A 26,219-nucleotide genomic window follows, 5' to 3' on the forward strand; every position below is an offset into this window, starting at 1 on the left:
CTGAGCAGCGGCTCTCCCGCCCCCAGGTTGTCTTTTCTTTTGTCAGAAATGACGAATCCGGCTTCCTCCAATCACGGCGTGGCCTCAGGCAATGTTTGCTCTGGGGGGGAAGCTGTTATTGGAGGAAGCCGGATTCGTCATTTCTAACGTAAGAAAAGAGGACCTGAGGGTGGGGGAATCGCTGCTCCGGTGTTCCAAGCTTGAAAGGAATAAAAGGTAAGTATTTTAAAAAAACGTCTGCAATGTAAACTTTCCTTAATGAAAGTGCCCCTGTTTTTAAAAGTATTTTTAAAAACAGGGCTTTCATTCTTGAAAATTTACATTCACTTCCAGTTAGCCCTGACACTGAAATATTAACACAAAGACAATATGCTTGCTGTTCATTTTATCCTTTATTTATTTTAATATTTAGAGCAGATTACAAGTGGAGCGCAATAATTAATCAGCCATTACAAGTGGCTGGTTATTGCTACTACGAACTTGCGGTAGCAATTAGCGCTCAGAAATTTAACCAGAGATCCGATCAAGCATTATTGTTTTTTCTTTAAAAAATATAGCATTTTTTTTAATAAAGAAAAACGGCACTAGGCAGCTTTGGTGCTTTAACCCCCTAGTGACCAGATCATTTTTCAATGTTCTTACTGTTAATACCCTCTCAATAGCTTGAATATTAGTTATGGTGTGCTATATACATTAGCAACTGTGAGAATACAGAATTCAACAAGTTTATAATACACAAGCACTCTATGAATAAAACAGCATCGTATAGCACAAGCGTGTTGAGAAAATAAGAAGGATTTGGAAGCCATGCGCTTATATTGAAAGCGGTTCACTTAATTTGTTAGTTTTTGCGAATTGGATTCATTGCTAAAATAAAAAACCACTGTGTACTGTAAATATTCTAATGACTGATTCCCTTTGCAAGCTACGCATGCGCGATGCCCCCGGAAGAGGCTGTTCAAACACGTGTTGTACAGCAGGAGTAATATGGTGGTGCCAGGTAGCCCGAACATGGGTACGGAACAGCAAAATGTGAAGGGTGCCCGCAAACATCAACACCAGGCTGCTGCCTCTCGGGGTATCCTGCAGCAGAACCGACAGTTTCTCGACTTCTTTTGGGACATCGCCAAGCCAGATCAAGATGTTAGGTTGGCGGCCACAGAGAACCTCATCCAGTACCTGAAATCCAGTGAGAAAGTAAGTGTCGTCCGCAAAACAAATTTAGTAGCAATATTCCGGGGTGCACTTTTGTGTTTTTATTTCTACGAAGCTTGTATAATTTGTCCTAGTTTAGTAGTTGTATCTCGAGTGTATATCAGTTTTGCTTGAAACGAAAATTATTTATATCAAAATACCCTGTGTTGTTTGATTACATTTAAATGCTTAGAATTCCACTGTACTGTACCCACGTGTGCGGAGTCCTCCTTCTGATAACGTCACCAAACACGCATTTCCTGTTTGCAGTTGATAAATTATAAAAATGTTTTGGACTTCTGGCCCTGGGCCAAGGTAGCAATATTACATGTAAAAAAAATATAAAACATGAGAGAGCAGTTTTGAATCACACGTGTGTGCATCAGTGATGTGCGCTGACTTCAGAGGCTGGTGAGGCAGTGGCTAGGAATCGGATACGCCTTCATTCTTTAGATATCCTTTGTTGAAGAAATAGCAATGCATATGGGCGAGCCAATCGCATGAGGTATCTATATGCAGCCACCAATCAGTAGCTACTGAGCATATTTAGATATGATTTTCAACAAAGGATATCTGGTTTTCTTCATTCTTTTGATATCCTTTGTTGAAAATCATATCTAAATATGCTCAGTAGCTAATGAGCATATTTAGATATGATTTTCAACAAAGGATATCAAAAGAATGAAGAAAGCCAGCTATTAGATGTAAATTGGAAAGTTATTTAAAATTACATGCTCTTTCTAAATCATGAAAGAAAACATATGGGTTTCATGTCCCTTTAAATGGTGTCTTGGAAAACTGGTCAACTTAGTAAACATGATGATTTTAGTCTAAAGGATTGTAACAGAAACTCTTGCCAGATAACAAAATGCTTGCTCTGATTAGGAGATCTAGAAATCCAGGCCCATTAAAATATGTTTAAAACATACTTTTTACTTTAATGCTGCAAATTATGCTTATAGATTCCTTCATTATCATGGATCTACTTTTTTTGTGTGACTGTTGCAATGTAATTTCAAACATGTGAGAAATATCAGGGAATATAAATAGGCACCAAAGTATGGTGCCTACTGCCTAATCCAATTTATATTCCCTGATATTTCTCACACATGCTGCCTTGAAATTACATTGCAACAGTCACACAAAAAAGTAGATCCATGTCTGATCTCATAGAAGAATCATGGGATGGGCATCGTGAATATAGATTTAATACTAACAATATATACTCTGTCTCTGGATGAGCATTTTTGTCTTAGTATCATGATGAGACACAGGTAATTGGTGGAGTGCAAAAACACATTTTATTTGTAGCTTGAGCAAGTTGAGCTTCAGGTTCAACTCTAGTGTATATATATATATATATATATATATATATATATATATATATATATATATATATATATATATATATATATATATATGGTACATGACTGTTCATATCTTGTTATTATTTGACATGACTATGCCTACTTATGCTATCTGGAAATTTAAAGGGACATGAAACTCAGTTTTTCTTTTGTGATTCTGATAGAGCATACAAGTTTAAGTAATTTTAAAATTGACTTCTTTTATTAAATTTGCTACATTCTTTTGGTATCATTTGTTGAAGGAGCAGCAATGCACCATTGAGATCTCGCTGATGACATGTGGTAAACCAATGTCAAGAGATATATCTCTTCAACCACCAATCAGCCGCTAGCTTCAGTAATGCATTTCTGCTCCTGAACCTATCTAGGTATGCTGTTCAACAAAGGACTACAATAGAGTAAAGCAAATTAAATAATAGAAGTAAAGTGGAAAGTTGTTTAAAATTCCATGCTCTGTCTCAATCATAAAAGAAAATATTTGAATTTACTTTAACCTTTAAATTTAAAATTTCTATCATGCATATAAAAATTAATTTTATTAAAATATTGTTTTGCATAAATATAGGTTAATACAGACAGACAACCATACACACATATATTTATATTTCCTCAGTATAGAAACATGTCTTACAGAAAGAAAATACAAAACATGTATTACATTTTAAAATAACCCCTCTAAGATTCATAAAAGGAAAAAAAAATGACTTTAATGCCCTCTAATAGTACAGCCTATATTGTAAATAATTGTTATACTACATAATTCACAAGATATGTCATGTGCTGTGCCCTTGTCTTGCTGAACTGGTTTTCTTTGGTATATTTCATAACACACAGACATAAAGACACTTACACACACACACACACACACACACACAGACATAAAGACACACACACACACACAGACATAAATACACTTACACACACACATACATAAATACACTTACAAACACACATAAAGACATAGACACTTACACACAGACATAAAGACACTTACACACACAGACATAAAGACACTTACACACACACACAGACATAAAGACACTTACACACACACAGACATAAAGACACTTACACACACACATAAAGACACTTACACACACACAAAGACACTTACACACACACAAAGACACTTACACACACACAAAGACACTTACACACACACATAAAGACACTTACACACACACACACACAGACATAAAGACACTTACACACACACACACAGACATAAAGACACTTACACACACACACACAGACATAAAGACACTTACACACACACACACAGACATAAAGACACTTACACACACACACACAGACATAAAGACACTTACACACACACACAGAGACATAAAGACACTTACACACACACACAGAGACATAAATACACTTACACACACACACACAGACATAAATACACTTACACACAGACATAAATACACTTACACACACACACAGACATAAAGACACTTACACACACAGACAGACATAAAGACACTTACACACACACACAGACAGACATAAAGACACTTACACACACACACAGACAGACATAAAGACACTTACACAGACATAAAGACACTTACACACACAAAGACACAAACTCTCCCCACACACTGGTCATTACCCCAGTGGCACCATCACAGTTCAACTTGTTTAATAGAGCAAAGACCAAAGTACTATTTATTCTATTTATCTATTTTTTAAGAAAGGAGCACATTTAGCTGACCTTTTAGCTTCCTGGTGCAATTAAACTTAGTACTAAGTCCTAAGTATGCTCCCCTTTCCCCGGTCTTTTAAAACACACATTCTCATTATCTGCACTGGAAAAAGGCCATAAAACAGCAGAAAGAAAGAAAAAAACACAACAGAGCATTTTTTTAAGTAATTAACATACCTCCTCTGTCTTCTCCGTGCTGAAAGCCCAACCCCCTGCTGCTGTCTTCACAGCTACGTTCTGGCAGGAAGTTAGCATTAAAAGCAAACAAGCTCCACACAGTCCAGCTGTCAAAGGCTCTACCGGGAGAAGTGTAGCAACTGTAATCCCTGCACTTCTCCCCAGCCATAGTGCCTAAAGTTTTATCACAGCTCAGGATGACTCACGCAAACTGGGCTCATTAAAAAGGCTCTATTTTTCATCTGGCCAGGATTTTGGTAGTTGTCACCTATGCAGACCGAGTGACTGAGTCCCACTACTAAGAACCACTTGCTGGCCCCCCAAGCAGCGTTTTCTTATCCGGTGCAGCAGCAAGCAGAGCAGCTCCCTACCATCATGAATAGAAAGCTGGCCAGCAAGATGCACAGTCTGAATGGAGTATTTGGACACAGCTTTCTATTTATGATGGTAGGGAGCTGCTCTGCTTGCTGCTGCACCGGATAAGAAAACGCTGCACAACACCAGCTTAGTAGCACTCAAGAACTCACTGTCTGTGACTGTTGATTATTCATGACCCACCCGCCGTCCATCACCTACCTCTGGCTACTACGCCGGCTGACCACTCCTCTCCTAGTCTCCCCCTGAGAGTCCTGACTCCTGACCTGACTGAGGCTGACAGTCCAGACAACTCACAGTGTCACACAGTGCACGTCTCACACAGCCACTGACTCTGACTGAGAGCACTCACTGACTGACTGCAGCACTTGTCTTCAATGATCCTCTCTGCTGCTCTGAAGACAACGGACATGCATAAACACCTGACCTGCGCATTGCGGCTGCGCAACTATTTCCCGCCCGGCAACTCAGCCTAGAGACTCAGACATAGTGATGTCTGATTGGCTGAGGGGCGGGCAGGCAGGGCTCCCGAGGCTAGCCTCCGGTGTGAGCAGTTATGGGCTGCAATAGAGACTGCTGCATTAGCTATTATTCCCCACTGGGTGGCAGTCTCTAAAGCAGCCCATAACATAAGACAGTATTACATTCACATTGCGCAATGGAAGGATAGCTGGCCTCTACCTTCTTGTGCAATATGAATGTATTACTTAATATTACGTAGTTTTCTTTTTAAAACAATAAATTGCAATAAAATAATGAATTTGGTGGAGGGGTGGGGGTAGGGGGGTCACCTTTTCAGATGGGAAAAAAAAAAGAAAAAAAAAAAAAAAGATTTCTTTTTTTTATTTTTTTATTTTTTTATAAAAAAGGCTGTAATTCCCACATTGGCCAGGGGAAGCACTGCCTCACCTGCCTCCAATGAATGCACGTCACTGGTGTGCATGTAAAAAAGCGAGTTAATATTGATACAGAAACAGGAAGTGGTAAAATTCTCAGTTTAGGAGTTCTAAATTATTTTCTCGGCCCCATTTTATTAATTTACTTCAAAACTTGTTATGGGGATTCAGATGAGGGCTACCAACAATACTGCAGTGTTTGTGTCTTGAGGAACAAAAAAGGGAGCCATATTTGGGGTGTAAAGTCCCTGTTTTCCCCATAGACTCCCCAGCCAGCTCTGCTCACCTACATTAATACATTATATCAAACCTGCAGCCTACACGGTTTTATACATTTGTAACTACACAGACACATAAAGCAGACCTGTTAGTACCTACTGTACAAACTGCTGAAAAAAATAATGATCACACAGCACAGCCTTAAAGGGCAGGATAGCACCTGGTCACACTGTCTTAAAGGGACAGGAAAAAAACAGCCTTTAAAGGGTCAACTAGCGCCACACGCACACGGTCATAAATGGACAGATCACAGTAATGCTCATGCAGCACAACTGTAAAGGGCAGATCGGCACATGCACACACAACCCTTAGTGGGTAAACACGCACAGTTTTAAAGGGAGCGATATTTTGCATCCACATGCAACGCCCACAGCCTTAAAGGGGCGCTGTGTCTTAAATGGACAGGGGCACATGCACGCACACAAACACACAGAGCACTCACAGCCTTTAAAGGGACAACTTGCACCACAAGCACACAGTGTTAAAGGGACAGATCACATTAATGTTCATGCAGCACAACCTTAAAGGGACCCTGAACCCAGTATTTTTTCTTTCGTAATTCAGATAGAGCATGCAATTTACTCCTTTTTATCAATTTTTCTTCTTTCTCTTGTTATCTTTATTTGAAAAAGAAAGCATCTAAGCTAAGGAGAGTTAATTTTTGGTTTAGGACCATGGACAGCACTTGTTTATTGGCGCTGTCCAATCAGCAAGAACAACCCAGGTTGTTTACCAAAAATGGGCCGGCATCTAAACTTACATTCTTGCTTTTCAAATACAGATATCAAGAGAATGAAGAACATTTGATAATAAGAGTAAATTGGAAATTTGCTTAAAATTGCTGCTCTATCTGAATCATGTAAGAGAAAATTTGGGTTCAGTGTCCCTTTAAAGGGCAGCTTGAATTTGTCCTTTTTAACGCTGTGTGCTTGTGGTGCAAGTTGTCCCTTTAAAGGTTGTGAGTGCTCTGTGTGTTTGTGTGCGTGCACGTGCCACTGTCCTGTTAAGACAGAGTGTCCCTTTAAGGCTGGATGCATCACGTGTGGGTGCATACTATCGCTCCATTTAAAACTGTGCGTGTTTACCCACTTAAGGTTGTGTGTGCCTGCCCCTTTTAGACTGTGTGAGCAGGTGCCGAGCTGCTTGTACATTACTGTGATCTGTCCCTTTTAAGGCTCCGTGCGCAGGTGCCCGAGCTGCTCTTCAAGGTTGCGATGCGTGAAAATTACTGTGATCTGTCCCTTTAAGGCTCTGTGCGTAGGTGTCAAGCTTCCCTTTAAGGTTGTGCTGCGTGAACATTACTGTGATCTAGGGGTGCTTAAAATAATCTATTCTGTGATGCATCGCGATGCAGCCCGTTAACGATGCTGCATCGATGCAGTGCAGATCAGAATCGATTCAGGGGTTCAGTGACATCATCGCGCAACGTCACGTGACCCCGCCTCTCTCACATAGCAGACGAGCCGACAGCATTTGTGTCAGGATTAATTTGGTTACAGCCCCCAGCTACACCACATCACGACTTGCTGTGCATACTGCGCAGATATCTGACCCACAGAGCATTACCAATAGACCTCCTCTAACACACAAATGTTCAGGTCAGGAATTTTTATGACACCTATCCTAAAGAGCCGACAGCAGCTCATGTAAACAGTGAATCTTTTCTTGTATTATCGATTCACTGTTTACTGTTGCGGTCTCTGCTGCATGTTTCCTCTCTGTCAGACTCCTAGCCCAAACAAGCATTTGAGGGTTGCTATTAGATACAGTAAGTCAAAAGTTTTACAGCAAATCTCAAATGCTCGTTTGGGCTAGGTGCACACCCCTACTGTGATCTGTCCCTTTAACGCTGTGTGCTTGTGGTGCAAGTGGTCCCTCTAAAGGCTCTGAGTGCTCTGTGTATTTGTGCGCGTGGACATGCCACTGTCCCTTTAACCCTTTGAGTGCTAAGCACTTTCCCACCTGGGTGCTAAGCTGATTTGAGGGTTTTTTAAATATTTGTTTTTTTTTTACTTTTTTTCTTTCTTTTTTTCAGATCCCCAAGACTTAAACCGTTGGAAAGGTTAGACGATTACCTTTCCAACAGCGAGTCTTTGGGGGTCTGTAGCTGCTTAGATGCCTGAGATACAGGCTTCTAAGCAGCATGCCCCCTTTCCCTATACTTGTATTTTTTTTTAATAAAGACGCGCAGTGACGTCACCACTCAAAATGTGAAGCCCCGGCAATGCCTGTCACTATGCATGCCCGATCGCCGTGGTAGGAGCGGGTGGGAGCCCCCAGATCTCCCTCAAGGTGGAAGAGTGCTAGCGACAGCTCTGAGCCATCGTTGGCTCCTGAGTGGGAAACTCTGCAACGGCTCATAGTCGTCGTTAGCACTCAAGGGGTTAAAGACACAGCGTCCCTTTTTAAGGTTGTGTGCGTTGCATGTGGATGCATACTATCGCTCTCTTTAAAACTGTATGTGTTTACCCACTAAAGGTGGTGTGTGCGCTTGACCCTTTAAGACTGTGTGAGCATGTGCCGAGCTGCCCTTTAAAGTTGTGCTGCATGAACTACAATATGTCCCTTTAAGATGGTGTGCTTGTGGTGCTAGTTGACCCTTTAAAGGCTGTTTTTTTTGCCTGTCCCTTTAAGACTGTGTGATCTTGAGGTGAGCTGCCCTTTAAAGGGACAGTCAACTCAAAATGCTCCTTTTTAGCGAAGAGGAAAAGCTTTCTTAATCTACTATATTTTAGTGCAATGTATGTGTTAATGAACCACATTTGTATTAACTGCTTATAATCGCTCTGAACATAGTTACTATGAATAACTTGACAGCAGTCTAAACTGATCTGATGTTTTCATACCTTATACATTTACACTGTAGTTGGTACACTAACTAATCACTTGCAAGCTAACAGCCTATAAAGATTTATGCAGCTCTTCAGTAATACAAGCTAAATTATACTTAAAGGTACAGTCTACACCAGAATATTTATTGTTTTAAAAGATAGATAATCCCTTTATTACCCATTCCCCAGTTTTGGACAGAAAACAGTTATATTAATACACTTTTGACCTCTGTGATTACTTTATTTCTAAGCATCTTCTGACTGCCCCCTGATCACATGACTTTATCTAATGACTTGCATTTAAAGGGACACTAAACCCAACAATTTTCTTTCATGATTCAGATAGAGAATACAATTTTAAACAATATTCCAATTTACTTCTATTAGCTTCATTCTTTAGATATCTTTTGTTGAAGAAATAGCAATGCACATGGGTGAGCCAATCACACAAGGCATCTAAGTTCAGCCACCAATCAGCAGCTACTGAAGCCTATCTAGATATGCTTTACTGCAAAGGATATTAAGAGAATAAAGCAAATTAGATAATAGAAGTAAATAAGAGAGCTGTTTAAAATTGTGTGCTCTTTCTAAATCATGAAAGAAAAATATTGGGTTTCATGTCCCTTTAAGCCAATTAGTGCTGTGTTAGAATCCACGGGCGTCAGCACAATGTTATCTATATGGCTCACATGAACTAGCTTCCCCTGATGTGAAAAGCAAATACAAAAGCATGTGATCACGGGGCTGTCTTTAGGGACATAAAAACAGACAGAAATTTAGAGGTTTAAAGGTTATAGAGTATGTTAATATAACCACACTTTTTTGTGCAAAGTTGGGGAATGGGGTAGTAAAGGCATTATATATATATATATATATCTCTTTAAACAATAACATTGTTTGTGTTGACTGTCCCTTTTAAGGCTTTGCTGTGTGATCATTATTTTTTCAGCAGTTTGTATGGTAGGTAATGACAGGTCTGCTGTGTCTGTGTACAGTAAAGAGTTACAAATGTATAAAAACCTGTAGGCTGCAGATTTGATACAATGGGGCCTATCTATCAAGCTCCGAATGGAGCTTGATGCCCCGTGTTTCTGGCAGTTATGAAGCAGCGGTCACAAAGACCGCTGCTCCATAACCCTGTCCGTCTGCTCTGAGCAGGCGGACACACATCGCCGGAAATCAACCCGATCGAGTACGATCGGGTTGATTGACACCCCCCTGCTGGCGGCCCATTGGCCGCGAGTCTGCAGGGGGCAGCGTTGCACCAGCAGCACTTGTGAGCTTTGATAAATTGAGACTTTGATAAATTGGGGCCAATGTATCCATGTAGGTGAGCAGAGCTGGCTGGCTGGGGAAAGTCTATGGGGAGAACTGGGACTTTACAGCCCAAAATATGACTCCCCTTTTTGTTCCTGGAGACACAAACACTGCAGTATTGTTGGTAGCCCTCATCTGAACCCCCATACAAAATTTTTAAGTAAAATAATGCGATATGGCCGAAAAAATAATTTAGAACTCTAAACTCAGATTTTACACAGGAAGAGCATGTTTGTGTACTAATCATCCATAAAGACACATTGCTCAATAGCTGATAAAAAAATGCCCAAGTGCAATTGCTGGACCACATTTTTTGGAAAGACAGAATAACCCATAAAAAGTGCTTTTTAAAATGCAACAAAGTTATGGTATTAATGGGTTCTTAAAGTGAGGATACACTTTTCCCTTTGTCATAAACAGATCTGGAATGTTAGCAATATTTTAGATGGCGTTTAAATCATCAGTTGAAATGTAGAAGCGCTGAAATTCAAATACCTCCTGCTCCGGCCACCCACTTCAAAAGTATTTTTTTTTTTTTGTGAGCAAACGGTTTGAACGGTTCTACAATCAGATTTCTATCTATAAAAAATAGAAAGAAAAAGCTGTACAGTTAGAGGCCTGATTAAGAACAGTTCAACCCATTAGATTACGCCACACAAAAAAAATTACTTTTGAAGTGGGCGTCGGGAGCGGGGGGTGTTACTTTTTAATGTAGCACTGAAATTTAAAATTAAAGGGATAGTCTTGTCAAAATTAAACTTTTGATTCAGATAGAGCATGCAATTGTAAGCAACTTTCTAATTTACTCCTAATATGAATTTTCATTCATGTCTTGGTATCTTTCTTTAAAAATGCAAAAATGTAAGCTTAGGAGCTGGCCCATTTTTGGTTCAGCACCTGGGTAGCCCTTGCTGATTGGTGTCTAAATGTAGCAAGCGCTACCCAGGGTGCTGAATCAAAAATGGGCTGGCTCTTAAGCTTACATTTTTGCATTTTTAAAGAAAGATACCAAGACATGGATGAAAATTCATATTAGGAGTAAATTAGAAAGTTGCTTAAAGTTGCATGCTGTATCTGAATCAAAAGTTTAATTTTGACAAGACTATCCCTTTAAAATATATCTTCATTAGAACTAATCAATTTTACCCCATCTAAAATATTGCTAACATTCCAGATCTATTTATACAAAAGGGAAAGTTTACCATAACTTTTAAGGGTTTTGTACGTGTATTAGTTTTAAATTAATGTAATGCCACTGGAAATGTGCGGTCATTTTATTGTATGAAATGCATCAAACAAAACAAGTCCAGAAGTCTGATTAGTCAGTACACAACAAGTCCAGAAGTCTGATTAGTCAGTACACAACAAGTCCAGAAGTCTGATTAGTCAGTACACAACAAGTCCAGAAGTCTGATTAGTCAGTATACAGAAATAATGGTTGGAGCCTGTAAATAATTGTATTTATGATAATAGGTGGGAAGAAGTGTTGTTTTTAGAAACTAGGGCTCTTGGGATTTCATAATTACTGGTTTGCAGAAATGTATATTTTTTCCAGTCTTACTCAGGGAAAGTGTCAGACAGTAACTTTTTTTTTTTTTAACCATATTTAAGAACTTGTGTAAATTGGGGGGGGAAAAATGGCTTGTGCTTTATACGTTCCAAATGTTTTGAATACTTTTGTGCATTGATTTTGTTAGGAGGATGAAATGAAATATACTTTAAAGAGGCTGGTTGAAGGATTGGCAGCAACACGTGAGGCCGCACGTCCCGGCTTCAGCTTGGCTTTAGCTCAGGTCAGTATTATGCTTTTTATGTTATATAAAAAACTGAACTTTTCCAAAACTTCAAGAGTTGTTATCCTTAAAGGGACATTAAACCCAATTTCTTTCTTTCTTTCATGATTTAAATAGAGCATGCAATTTTAAGCAACTTTCCAATTGACTTATATTATTTAATTTGCTTTCTTCTCTTGTTATCCTTTGCTGAAAGTTAATCTAGGAAAGCTCAGGAGCAGCTGATTGGTGGATATATATATATATATATATATATATATATATATATATATATATATATATATATATATATATATATATATATATATATATATATATATATATATATATATATATATATATATATATATATATATATATATATATATATATATAATCTCAATTGTCATTGGCTCACCCATGTGTTCAGTCGGCACTCAGTAGTGCATTGTTGCTCATTCAATAAATGATACCAAAAGAATTAAACAAATTTGATAATAGAAGTAAACTGGAAAGTTGTTTAAAATTGTATGTTCTACCTAAATCATGAAATAAAAATGTGGGGTTTCATGTCCCTTTTGTCTTTTTGATTTTATTTTATAGGGACATGAAACCCCACATTTTTATTTCAGTGTTCAGATCATACAATTTTAAAAAACGTTTTCCAATTTACTTCTATTATCAAATTTTGCTTCATTCTGTTGTCATCCCTTGTTGAAGGAGCAGCGATGCACTACTGGGAGTTAACTGGACAGGTGCGCACACTCACCAATCGGATGCTAGCTCCCAGTAGTGCATTGCTGCTCCTCAGCCTACCTAGGTATTCTTTTCAACAAACGATACAAAGAGAACAAAGGGAGTCAGATAATAATTAAATAATATCAGTAAATTGCAGTAAAATCTGCTTGCATGTATTTTTTTCTATAGTGTTCATTAGACATTTTGTGCTGTTGTACAATTCATCATGTGGCTGATGCATTTAAAGGGATAGTCTACACCAGAATTTTTATTCTTTAAAAAGCTAGATAATCCCTTTATTACCCATTCCCTAGTTTTGCATAGCCAACACAGTTATATTAATATACTTTTTACCTTTGTGATTATCTTGTATCTAAGCCTATGCAAACTGCCCCCTTATTTCAGTTCTTTTGACAGACATCCATTTTAGCCAATCAGAGCTGGCTCACCTGAACTCCACGTGCGTGAGCACAGTTTTATCTATGTGACACACATGAACTAACACCCTCTAGTTGTGAAAAACTGTCAAAATGCCCTGAGAGAAGAGGTGGCCTTCAAGGGCTTAGAAATTATCATATGAACCTCCTAGGTTTAGTTTTCAACTAAGAATACCAAGAGAACAAAGCAAAATTGGTGATAAAAGTAAATTGGAAAATTGTTTAAAATTACATTCTCTATCTGAATCATGAAAGTTTTTTTTGGACTAGACTGTCCCTTTAAACCGTTTTCTTTATGATTTGTTTTATAGGTTCTACAATGTTTTGAAGACATATCACTATCAACTGTTTTGGAGCATATCTACGAAAAGCATAATCTTCAGAAAGTGAAAAAGGTGAACCTTTGAATGCTCATTTCTATAAATTACAAGAAAGCCCACTGATAGTTGTTACCTATGACAATGTTTTTTCCTCCAGTCCATTAGAGTTTGCTTTACGTAAACATCCTATACAGCTCAGGTAATTTTTGGCTTAGTTTTTTTGCGCTATTTCAATTATAAGTGGCACAGATCTGTGAATATTGTATGCAGTGTAATGGTGAAATGTGAGTACCGCTTGGTGCCAAATTGAATATATCATGGTGGTTGCCGGCTAATGATTCCAGGGGACAATAAAATAATATTTTTCTTATGTATTAATAAAAGTTAGCAAGTTTTATTATTTTTTACACGTAAACACTTTTTCCACATAGCTGTTATGTACATATATATTATTTTAAGCGTATGTCTTTGAACTAAAATAATTCTAATATTTTCTCTAATTTACGTAGACCTATTCTGGTTTAATTCATTATTTGTAATGTTAATCTAAACATTAAAGGCAAATTGTGTGACAGTTACACGGATGTTTGATCAAATTCATATTTTTTATTTCAGAAAATGATAAGAAATGCCGTCTTTGGGAATTTCTTTGGTGTGCTTTCCTTGTTTCAGTCTGGTCGTCTTGCTAAGGTAGGAATACTATTTGTTTCACACACACACAATACCACCTGTCAAGCAAATAATCATAATTGTCTCATTAACCGTGTTTGTTAGACTAATATAATTATTTTTAATGTAAATAATAATGTATATTTTTATTGCATATGTACGGCGCTATTATAAAGTGTCTAACAATAGTTGTTTCACTGTTTTTTGTTTGCATTGGTTATACTTTTGTGCTGCTTTGAAGAATATTTTGTAAATGTTTGTTTTATAATTTTTATTGCGTAAACTAGTAATACAATTTAACTTGCACCTTTTTTATACTCTTGCGGAATGATTTGTAGTATACCATTTATAGAGGAAAATTCTAGTGCTTTTGATAAGGCCATTAGGGATTAAAGTGATTGTAAAGTTTAATGAATAAGTGCCCGGTATCTAAAACAGTTCATAAAAACGATTGGAGGAAGCCGGATCTTCATAGATATGCTAATGAAAGCAGGATCTGCGGGCTGAGGATTAGCGTTATGTTTACCATAACACAAAGGTAAGTATTTTAAAAAATAAGCATCTTTGTAAAGTTTAATTAAAGGGACATAATACTCATATGCTAAATCACTTGAAACTGATGCAGTATAACTGTAAAAAGCTGACGGGAAAATATCACCTGAGCATCTCTATGTAAAAAAGGAAGATATTTTACCTCACAATCTCTTCGACTCACCAGAGTAAGTTCTGTGTAAAAAGTTTTACTTCAGCTTCTGTCCAGCTGCAGGTAAAAAACAAAATATGAAGAAATGAACTGCAGCCAATTGGCATCAACAGTGCTGAGGTCATGACCTCTTTTACTGTGATCTCATGAGATTTCACTTAACTCTAATGAGATTTCATAGTAAACTTCCTTAAACTGAATAGTGAAATAAAATGAGTGTGCACGAGGCTCACTCCCTTGCCTGTCCCGGGACAGACATACTGATTTGCTGCTTAAAATCCTTTACAATGGGGTGTGAATACTTAAGACATTTTGAGGTAAAATATCTTTCTTTTCTTTCTTTTTTTTTTGTTTTTTTTACATAGAGATGTTCAGGTGATATATTTTCTAGTCGGCTTTTTACAGCTATGCTGCATCACTTTCAAGTGTTTAAACATTTGGGTATCATGTCCCTTTAATAAAAGTGCCCCTGTTTTTAAGATTATTTTTAGATTCATTAAACTTTACAATCACTTTAATGGTCATGAGACCCAATTTTGTCTTTCATGATTAAGATATAGCTTACAATTAAAAAAAATAATCCAATGTATTTCTATAATATTTACTATGTTCTGTTGGTATTATTTTGTTGAAGAGCATATCTAGGTAGGTTTAGAAACGTGCAATTGTATGCACTTTTGAGCACTAGATGGCAGCAGTGTTTAGACAATTTATAAAATGTACTAGAAAGCAGTGCTGGACTGCAGAAAGGTGTACACTTGGAAAGCACTCAAATTCCCTCAAAATTAAACTAGATCCAGAGAGTAGCAGTGGGTAGAGTTGCAAGAAGGAAAATATCTTAATATTAAAAAATAACTTTTATTAGGTCGTTTATTAAAATAATGGACACACATACATTAGAAACACAGGAATGTATTCTAGGCTTAAAGGGACATGAAACCCATGATTCAGATAGAGAATACAATTTCAAACAACTTTCCAATTTACTTCTGTTATTTAATTTGCTTCTTTCTCTTGTTATCCTTTGCTGAAATGTTTATCTAGGCAAGTTCATGTGCAGCAGAGAACCTAGGTTCTAGCTGTTGATTGGTGGCTGCATATATAAACTGATTGTCATTGCCTCACACGTGTTCAGTTAAAAACCAGTAGTGCAAGACTAGTGGTAGCATAAGGTGGAAAATAATGTATCAAATTACTAGGATTTTAATTAAGCTAATACATTGATGCCACTGGGATGTTGAATTGTCTGTCTTGCTGACTTCTATTATAGATATATTCAACAACAGTCACAAAGTAGAGTTAATAATATATGATCAAAGTTATTCAGTGTAGTGGATATATTCAGCTAAAACTCTACAATATAACCTAACACTTGTAATAAGAGTCATATCTTGTAATGAGGTATAATAAATCCTATATTACGGTTTGCATGGAAATAGTTCTAGTTTTTAGGTCTAATGCTTATGCCTTTGTATATAACACTTGGTATTTGAAAATTGTATTGTCTGAAATATCTCTGTTTTCACATTAACAAAGTCTTTTATTGTTGCTCGGCTAAAGCTTGTTAGATAAAGAATATGGCATTGGTCAAATATAGGTACTAAAATGCAACCTATTGTGATATAAGTTAAACGTAGAGAAATGAACTACAAATTATTAATAGATACTTGTACTAGAATTCTCCAAACAATGTTTAAATTATCTACATATACTTAAGGTAAAAGTTCATCTTCTATCTTATCATTTAGTTGAAAAAGGAACATGTTATATTTGTGTATATGTGAACCACAATAAGTAATGCAGATGACTGTAGCGTTCTGCCGTTAGTATGTTGCAGTTTGATAGTATCTCAGATAATGACTATAGCGTTCTATTGTTAGTTTGTTGTAGTTTAATAGTGTCTCAGATAAAGACTCCTATTGCTTTAGTATTGCTATAAATTTAATATAACTCCACATTGCGTTCGCTAGTAAAGGTTGGTCTAGCGGTATCAAATTTAAATTAGCTACATATCCACTGGCATCCATTATAAAAATAGTAGAATCGCCATAAGTCTAAGTATCTGTTAAGATCATTTAACCCCTTAATGACATCAGCACTTTTCCATTTTCTGTCCGTTTGTGACAAAGGCTATTTTTACATTTTTGCGGTGTTTGTGTTTAGCTGTAATTTTCCTCTTACTCATTTACTGTACCCACACATATTATATACCGTTTTTCTCGCCATTAAATGGACTTTCTAAAGATAGCATTATTTTCATCATATTTTCTAATTTACTATAAAAAAAATATAAAATATAAGTAAAAAATGGAGAAAAAAACACTTTTTCTAACTTTTAGCCCCAAAATCTGTTACACATCTGCAACCACCAAAAAACACCCATGCTAAATAGTTTCTAAATTTTGTCCTGAGTTTAGAAATACCCAATGTTTACATGTTCTTTGTTTTTTTTTCCAAGTTATAGGGCCATAAATACAAGTAACACTTTGCTATTTCCAAACCACTTTTTTTCAAAATTAGCGCTAGTTACATTGGGACACTGATATCTTTCAGGAATCTATGAATATCCCTTGACATGTATATATTCTTTTTTAGAAGACATCCCAAAGTATTGATCTAGGCCCATTTTGGTATATTTCATGCCACCATTTCACCGCCAAATGCGATCAAATACAAAAAATCGTTCACTTTTTCACAAATTTTTTCACAAACTTTCGGTTTCTCACTGAAATTGTTTAAAAAAACAGCTTGTGCAATAATAGCATAAATGGTTGTAAATGCTTCTCCGGCATCCCCTTTGTTCAGAAATAGCAGACATATATGGCTTTGGCGTTGCTTTTTGGTAATTAGAAGGCGCTAAATGCCACTGCGCACATACGTGTATTATGCCCAGCAGTGAAGGGGTTAATTAGGGAGCATGTAGGGAGCTTTTTGGGGTAATTTTAGCTTTAGTGTAGTAAACAACCCAAAGTATTGATCTAGGCACATTTTGGTATATTTCATGCCACCATTTCACCGCCAAATACGTTCAAATAAAAAAAAACTTTACATGTTTCACAATTTTTGGTTTCTTACTGAAATTATTTACAAACAGCTTGTGCAATTATGGCACAAATGGTTGTAAATGCTTCTCTGGGATCCCCTTTGTTCAGAAATAGCAGACATATATGGCATTGGCTTTGCTTTTTGGTAATTAGAAGGCCACTAAATTCCGCTGCGCATCACACGTGTATTATGGCTAGCAGTAAAGGGGTTAATTAGGTAGCTTGTAGGGAGCTTGCAGGGTTAATTTTAGCTTTAGTGTAGAGATCAGCCTCCCACCTGATCCCTCCCAAACAGCTCTCTTCCCTCCCCCACCCCACAATTGTTCCCGCCATCTTAAGTACTGGCAGAAAGTCTGCCAGTACTAAAATAAAAGGTATATTTGCTTTTTTTCTTTTTTTTTTCCATAGCATATTTACATATGCTGCTGTATAGAATCCCCCCTTAGCCCCCAACCTCACAGATCCCCCATCAAACAGTTCTCTAACCCTTCCCCTCTAGCTTAATGGGCGCCATCTTGGGTACTGGCAGCTGTCTGCCAGTACCCAGTTTATTAAAAAAAATGTGCTTTCATTATTTTTTGGCCTTTTTTGCCATTTTCTGTAGTGTAGCTTCCCCCCACTCCCAGAACCCTTCGATTGTTTATGACATTAAAATCCCCCCCTTTTCTCTCAATTTTGTAATACATTTTTCTGTAGTGTAGCAGTTCCCACCCGCTCCCGCCCTGTGTACGTGCCAGCCCGTCGCCCCCCGTGCACGCGCGCGTCCGTGCGCGCCCCCGGACACTGCCGCCTCCGATCCGGCCTCCGATTCCGCCCCCCTCCACATCACAGGCCCTTGGCAGGCTGCCTTGCTCCCACCCACTAACGACGCTCCGGTGCAGAGAGGGCCACAGAGTGGCTCTCTCTGCATCGGAGGCTTGTAAAGGGGTATTGCAGGATGCCTCCATATCGGGGCATCACTGCAATACCCTCAGAGCTGCTGGAAGCGATCGCAATCGCTTCCAGCACTCTTAGACAACTGACGTACCAGGTACGTCTATTATCATTAACTGCTTGTTAATGCATGACGTACCTGGTACGTCAGTTGTCATTAAGGGGTTAAAGGGACATTATACACAAAAATTATTATAGACTATTTAAATAAAGCATTAGGTGTAGCTAAAATTTGCAATTGACATGCATTACCTATTTTGCTGCTAACTCTCCTAAAACTAGGAAAAACCATACAGGGTGTTTAACTGAATATGTATACCTACATACTACACTCGGCTATTGTTTTCCCCTCACTCCCTAACTAACTGCCTACAGCCAGGAAGTCACTGACATGCCCGACTCTCTGAAGCTGCAGTAAGTTATGAGGTCTGCTGAGAAACTGATGTTTTATTTGTAAAATAAGAACAGTAAAAGATACACAGAACTGCCTTAAAGGGACAGTAAACCTTAAAAATAATGTTATATAATTCTGCACATAGTGCAGAATTATATAACATTATATTAGCCAAATATTATTTAAACGTAATTTCCACTATTAATTTTTAAAAGAAAGCGCTGTTTCACAGACCCGCTCTCTGCTGAGCGGGTCTGTTATATTTCCTCAGCGCATCGGGCCAGCTGTATAGTCACAGCCTGGCCCTACCGCGCCATAAGACTAAGTGCAGCTCGCTCCTGTCACAGGAGCGAGCTGCACTTAGTCTTATGGCGCGGTCGGGCCAGGCTGTGACTATACAGCTGGCCCGATGCGCTGAGGAAATATAACAGACCCGCTCAGCAGAGAGCGGGTCTGTGAAACAGCGCTTTCTTTTAAAAATTAATAGGGGAAATTACGTTTAATATTTGGCTAATATAATGTTATATAATTCTGCACTATGTGCAGAATTATATAACATTATTTTTAAGGTTTACTGTCCCTTTAATTAGAAAATAAGTGCCTCAGATTCGAGTACATAGGCAAACAAGTAAATTATTTAAGGCTAGATTCCTGCTCAAATTTAAAACATGGAGTGAGAGCCCATTAACTCCACAACCTCCCTGACATGTTTCACCGATTAACTCAGCTTTTTCAAAGGGTTACGGCGGTGCCGTATTGGCGGGTATTTATCCCCTTAGAACTCTGCCCATATCATGACTAGAACAGAATTCCTACAGGATTAAAGGTATTGATTAGTCAGTGATGCGAGTAATACCTCCCACCAATTTGTATATAGGGATATTAGAATACAATTTAAGATTAAGAATTAAACAGTGTAAGTGCTAAGAGAATCACTTCTTTTGTCTTTGCTGGATTTGCATGAAAGAAAAGACAGCGATTACATTCATAAAAAGCACCATTGATAATTACAAGTGGGGAATATAAAGTATGGGATATCTTTCCAATAAACAGACTTCAAATGTATCTTGGATAACGTAACATATCTTAGAAAAAATAGCAACATAGATAATTTCTATCATTAGGGAATACATATGACCGGCGAATATTAACATAGAAATTGAAGGTGGATAATGAATATGGCATGAATGTTTCTAACAAATGTTTAAGAATGAATAGTAAATAATGAATATATGTATGTTGGAATTACTTAGGTACCATGTATAATAGTATGATATCAGATTCATCTTACTAATCCACTATATCCATATTTCTATCGATATAATTGATAGTCCTAATTTATGTTGTAAATATATCTGATAATAGTTCAACTATCATTATGGAGGTAATGAATCTCCCTAAAAAGATTGGAAAAATAGGGTGTAGGAACCAGAAGTGATGTAAAATATAAATGTTAATCAATAGTGCCCAAGTATAAATTATGTGTGAAGCTGTAAGACTGGTTACCTAACCAAAATTGATATGTGCATGAGAAATTGTGATAAATACTATCCTCTGTAAATCTGAGGATAGTGATTGTGACAGTTTTGAGATGACTGTGTTGAGTCAATAGAGTGTAATTAATATTAGGGGTGATAATCCTCTTAATGTGAAATTAGACATGAGGAAATAAAAAAACATTGATGTAGTTAGTTATTTTTTTATCTTTATTTTTTTTTATTGGAAATTTTTCAAATTTACATTGGTCAGAATCCAAATACATACATAAAATCTTAACATTTCTTGTGCATCGCGTATTCAAGTCCATGGCAATACCTCTGATTATAGGTGTTACATTTTTGTGATCACTCAAGTACAAAGCGATGTATATATCTGCCCTTCTCCTTTGTGCGTAGGATCTAAGCTATTAATTTAACATATCTGAATCCAACTACAGTGATAACAAGAAAAATAACAATATTAACCATAAACAGTAAACAATACACTGCAGAGAATGTTGACTTTAGCGTTTGGCATTTAGTAGGGCAGTTAAATGAGGAATACTGGTGTTTGGTGTATAGGGTTAAGGATACCAACCGAATTAAGGCACATGTACCTTGGACTAAATACCAAAAATTACCTTTCTGGGGGAAATTTATATACCCTCTTTCTCTAGCATCTCTGCTTAAGATATCACCTTTTTAATGACCTAGGTTTGGTTGGTCTTGGTCCCTAAATAAGAGTCCCAATAGAATACCATATCATTATACAAGGTTAAACGGTTCATCTTGAAGTAAAAATATCTTTCTAATAGTAAGGCTCCCTGAACCCTCTCCCTCCACATATCCATTGTGGGTATGTTAGCTGACTTCGAGTGCAAGGCTATAATTTGTTTAGCTGTATTCAGCATAATATGTCCAAGGCTTCTCTTAATAGTACATTTAACTTTGTTTAGCATGTTAAAAAGGCAAACTTGTGGAGTTAAGGAGATATTACTTGCTAGTACATTTTTTATTTCCCCTGTTATCTGCTTCCAACAGGTGGTTGCTGCATGACATGACCACCAAATGTGGCCCATAGTGCCCAATTCCTGTGTACATCTCCAGCACTTATCGCTGGCTGATGGGAATAAATATTTCATTCTATTTGGGGTCAGGTACCATCGGTGTAACACTTTATAATTAGTCTCTAGAGCGTTTGTCGTGTGAGCAGAGTGTGCTATGTTACGGAAGATTCCCTCCCAGTCTCTTGGGTCTTGATCCCCCAACAATTCCCTCTCCCATCCTCTCACAAAGTTATGTGGTCTGGGAGATGTAGCTGTAAGTAAGAGTTTGTATGTAATGGATATAATCCTTGTTTGTGGGAATTTGGAGTTGCAAATTTGTTCAAAGGGTGTTAGTGACCTTAATAGATTTGACCTATGTCTGTGCATGTTTATGAAGTGATTGACTTGGTGGTAATGCAACCATTGCTCAAAAAAATTTTTTTTCCACATCCAACTCAGTTCTAGGTTTTAGTTTACCTCATATAGTAATTAGTGATATAGGGATGCAACCCCTATGCGATCAGATCCCAAAGGGTGTCTCAATCCTTCAGCAAACTCCGGGTTTGCCAAAATCGGAGTTAAGGGAGAATAGGCACTAGATATACCCCCAATGTTTCTGATATGTATTTCCAGTCTGTTAATGTATCTATTATTGTGGATGTATTATTGTTTTGAGTTTTGGATTGAAATTTGGGTGTCCAGCATGCGCTACCTAGTTGCGCAGTTCCCAACAGGTCTTGTTATATTTGTATCCAATGTTTTGGATTGTCAGGATCATTCCTACACCATTCTATAATTCTTTGCAGTGAGACTGCTTTTTTATATAATGATAGGTTGGGTACCCCCATTTTATCTTTATTTAAATGTTCTAGAATGTTTAATATTTTAACTGTATTATCCTTGGCCTCTCTCCGCGGCACAACGCCCACTTGGTCTGAGGAGATCAGTGTCGGCAACAATCTATTGAGCCTTGCTGCCAAAACCTTAGCAAATATTTTCAAGTCTATGTTCAATAGGTATATTGGGCAAAAATCAGCTGGCTTATCATGTTTTTTTACCCGGTTTGGGAAGAACAGTTATATAAGCCTGTAACATTGTGTCAGGAACTAAGCTTCCATTGTCAGTCTGTTGGAAAGTTTGTAATAAGTGTGGCGTTAAAAGATGGCTGTATAATTTATAGTAAGACCCAGAAAATCCATCTGGACCTGGAGCTTTGTCAGACTTCAACGATTTAATCGCCTCGTTAACCTCTTTGCTGCTTATCGGAGCCTGTAATATCTCGCTATCTTTCTCAGAGATAAGTGGGACTTGAACCTTATCCAAATAAGTTAAAGGGCCACTGTAAGTAAATATTTTCTATGCCTGTTACTAACTAACTACCCCAAATACGCTTTTTATCAATAGCATTTCATTAACATATCTCTACCGTATATCAGAAATCTTGACTGCAAATTTAATTGTTTTCCAAACCCACTCCTTTACTCTGTACCAATCAGTTTACAATGCCTAGGTTTCAAAATGGCGCTTTAAACACAATTTCATTGGTTTAAGTATTTTGAACATGCAGTGCTGAAAATAGTGGGCAGGATACCGTGACATCATTGGCAAATAAAAGATATAACTTTTAGAACGTTATGAAACTTCGTTTTGGAGAAAATATAGGTCAGTAGGTTTTAATTAATGTTTATTAACTTTAATATGTTAGTTGTTTGGCTTAAAAATTATAACGGAAAGTAATCCTTTAAGCATCTAGTTCTATGCTCTTCCTGAGACCTGTTAGGAAATAAATTATATAGTGCATGGTAATAATTTAATGTGTCAGCTATTTGCCTAGTATCTTCAGCTTTTATACCGTTAGGTTTAGTAATTGTATGAATATAGGTTTTGGCTTGTTTGGTTTTGAGGGATCTGGTTAGCAAGCACCCCGGTTTGTTGGCATTGCAGTAGAATTTCTGTTTGTTTATATGCTATTGTTTGAGCTTTTATGTGTAAATGTGATGTCATCTTGGTTCTATAAAATTTTAATTGGTGCTGAAAGTGTTCGTCCTGTGGGTGGAGTTTATGCAAATAATCTAGATGTGCTATTTCCATGGCTATATGATGGTACTCCTCTCTTTGTCGTTTATTTTTTATAGCTCTAAGTTTGATCAGTACTCCCCTTATATAACTTTTATGTGATTCCCAGACTATGGTCTGGGTTGTATCCCCCTGGGTGTTGTGGAAGAAGAATTCCTGTAGTTCAGATTCTAGAGTCTTGTGTATGGAAGGGTCCAACAAAAGAGAATCATCCAGTCTCCACATAAATTCCTTCAGTGGAGCTGTGGGCCATCTAAGAGTACATCTGACCATGGAATGGTCCAACCAAGCCGTATGTGAAATACCTGAATCTGTTGCATGGGCTAGTGTTAGGTGGTCTAAGAATAGGAAATCAATTCTGGAATACGTTTTATTCGGGTTGGAGAAGAAGGTAAAGTCTCTTCTCTTGTCGTAATTCTCCATGGGTCATGTAAACCAAATGTTTTAAGAAGGTGCCATAAGGATTTGAATGAGCTTTTTGCCACATGTATATTTATTTGGATTTGAGCTATCGAGTTTGGGATTTATGGGTAAATTGAAATCACCTAAGACTATCAATTGGCCCCTTTGAATATTTTGAATCTTGGGGATTAAAGTTTTAAAAAATGCTGCCTGTCTTTGGTTGGGTGCATAAACATATACCAACGTTACTGGTTTGTTATATATAATACCACTGACCGCTAAGAAACTTCCCTCTGCATCTTTTTTCTGGTCAATTAACTTGAACGGTATTGTTCTATGTATAAGAATGCTTACACCATTGATCCTTTTTTTTTATTATGTGCACTATGGAAGTGATGGGAAAAACTACTATGCATATGTTTAGGAATAGATCCTCTCTTAAAATGAGTCTCCTGTAAACCGACTATTTCTCCCCCTTTCTGGATGATATCTCTTAAAGTTAGTGACCTCTTGTGCGGCACATTAAACCCCTTCACATTTTGCAATACCAACTGAATGTGTTTGTCATCTCATTTCGTTTAGAAATCCTGTTGTGATCATGTTGGTAACGTACCCCAATTGCTTGGTATATTTTCTCTGCAGTACAATAACAAAACAAATTCTAACAATGTAAACAAGTAACACTTTCAACCTGAAAAAATTAGAGGGAAATGGCTAACAAATTCCAGTTGGAATTCATTCAGCCCACAAAGTACATATCAGACTTTTTCACATCATTTGACTTAATGTATAGGTAACAAATGTTTTACCATAGCATCTTAATTGACTAACATATTAACCTTACCCCTGAAAAAGGATACCCTGTGGTGTTCATTATCAGCCCGTTTGGGCCCTAGAGTCCAAGGAAGTTTGAGGTTTCATTTTCTTAGTTTTGGCGTTCTGCCATTCTTTACGCTGAGGGAGAGGTGTTGCACAAGGGTTGGAGGATGTGTTGGGATCCTGCCTTTGGTCTGGCTCCATAGTTGGGGGTGGTATTTCTAGCTTCCTGCAGAATTCCTCAATCTCTGAAGGAGAAGAACATATTGCTCTCCTATTCTTCCAGATAGCCACCAGCTGGAATGGATGTCCCCATCTGTAGTTTATACTCCTGGCTTGTAGGTGTCTCGTGAGCGGTGAGAGCTCTTTTCTCCTGAACAGTGTTCTGGTAGACAGGTCTGCGAAGAACTGTAGAGTTATGCCGTCTTTTTGTATTGGATGCTTTTCTCTCGCTGCTATCATAAGTTGTTCCTTTATCTGGTAGTTATTGATCCTTGTGATCACATTCCTGGGGGGTGCTGCTTCTGGAGGCTTAGGCCTCAATGCTCTATGAGCTCTATCTAGACCACAATAGGGGGTTCAGTTGTGTTTCTGAGGCGTGAGAATAAATATTGCAGATAGTCCTGTAAATCAGTGGCTTCTATTTCTTCTGGGATACCTCGTATCTTGATATTATGCCTTCTGGATCTGTTCTCTAATTTGTCTTCCAGTTGTTGAATAGTCTTGTCCTGGTGTTCCATCTGGTCATTCAATCTGGTCAAATCTGTAGAGTGTTCCTGTGCATTTTCTTCCCGAGTGTCCACCCTATTCCCGATCTCTACAAGATCTTTCTTGAGGTCTGATATTTCGTCTTTGATGCACTGTTTCACCTGTGTGATATGTGTTGAGAAGTCTTTTTTTGATGGAATGGAAGATATTACTGATTTTGGTACTGAAACCATAGCGTTTTCTCCATCCGAGGATCCAGAGGATGGTTGTGATCTAAGAGATAGTTGCGTGGTTTCTTTAGGCGGCGGTAGGGAAGTTGCTTTAAAATAATTGTCCACAGAAGGGGTCACTGGTCCCACTCCTTTGCTTAGTTTCCCTTTCTGCGTATTTTTCCTGGGCGACATTTTCTATATTTTTCTGAGTGTGTCTGAGTTTTAAGCAAGAGTGGTGTGTACTGCCCTCCAGAGTCAACTTCTGCACTCCGGCGTGGTAAGACTGTAAACAGCCCCTTTATATACGTGGGTATTGCGATT

At 37.7% G+C, this 26,219-nt stretch overlaps 1 protein-coding gene across 1 annotated transcript in view; it reads left to right on the forward strand.

Moving 5' to 3' along the window:
- Positions 1-950: 950 nt before the first annotated feature.
- The window catches only part of MYBBP1A (MYB binding protein 1a), a 203,715-nt gene continuing 178,446 nt past the window's right edge, over positions 951-26,219 (forward strand). The window contains exons 1-4 of the mRNA XM_053707495.1: positions 951-1,197; positions 11,848-11,943; positions 13,409-13,492; positions 14,033-14,107. Coding sequence (XP_053563470.1) covers positions 988-1,197; positions 11,848-11,943; positions 13,409-13,492; positions 14,033-14,107 — 465 coding nt within the window. The 5' untranslated portion in view covers positions 951-987. The remainder of the gene's footprint in view (positions 1,198-11,847; positions 11,944-13,408; positions 13,493-14,032; positions 14,108-26,219) is intronic.

Source organism: Bombina bombina, chromosome 3 (genome assembly GCF_027579735.1).
Source record: "Bombina bombina isolate aBomBom1 chromosome 3, aBomBom1.pri, whole genome shotgun sequence".
NCBI lineage: Eukaryota > Metazoa > Chordata > Amphibia > Anura > Bombinatoridae > Bombina > Bombina bombina.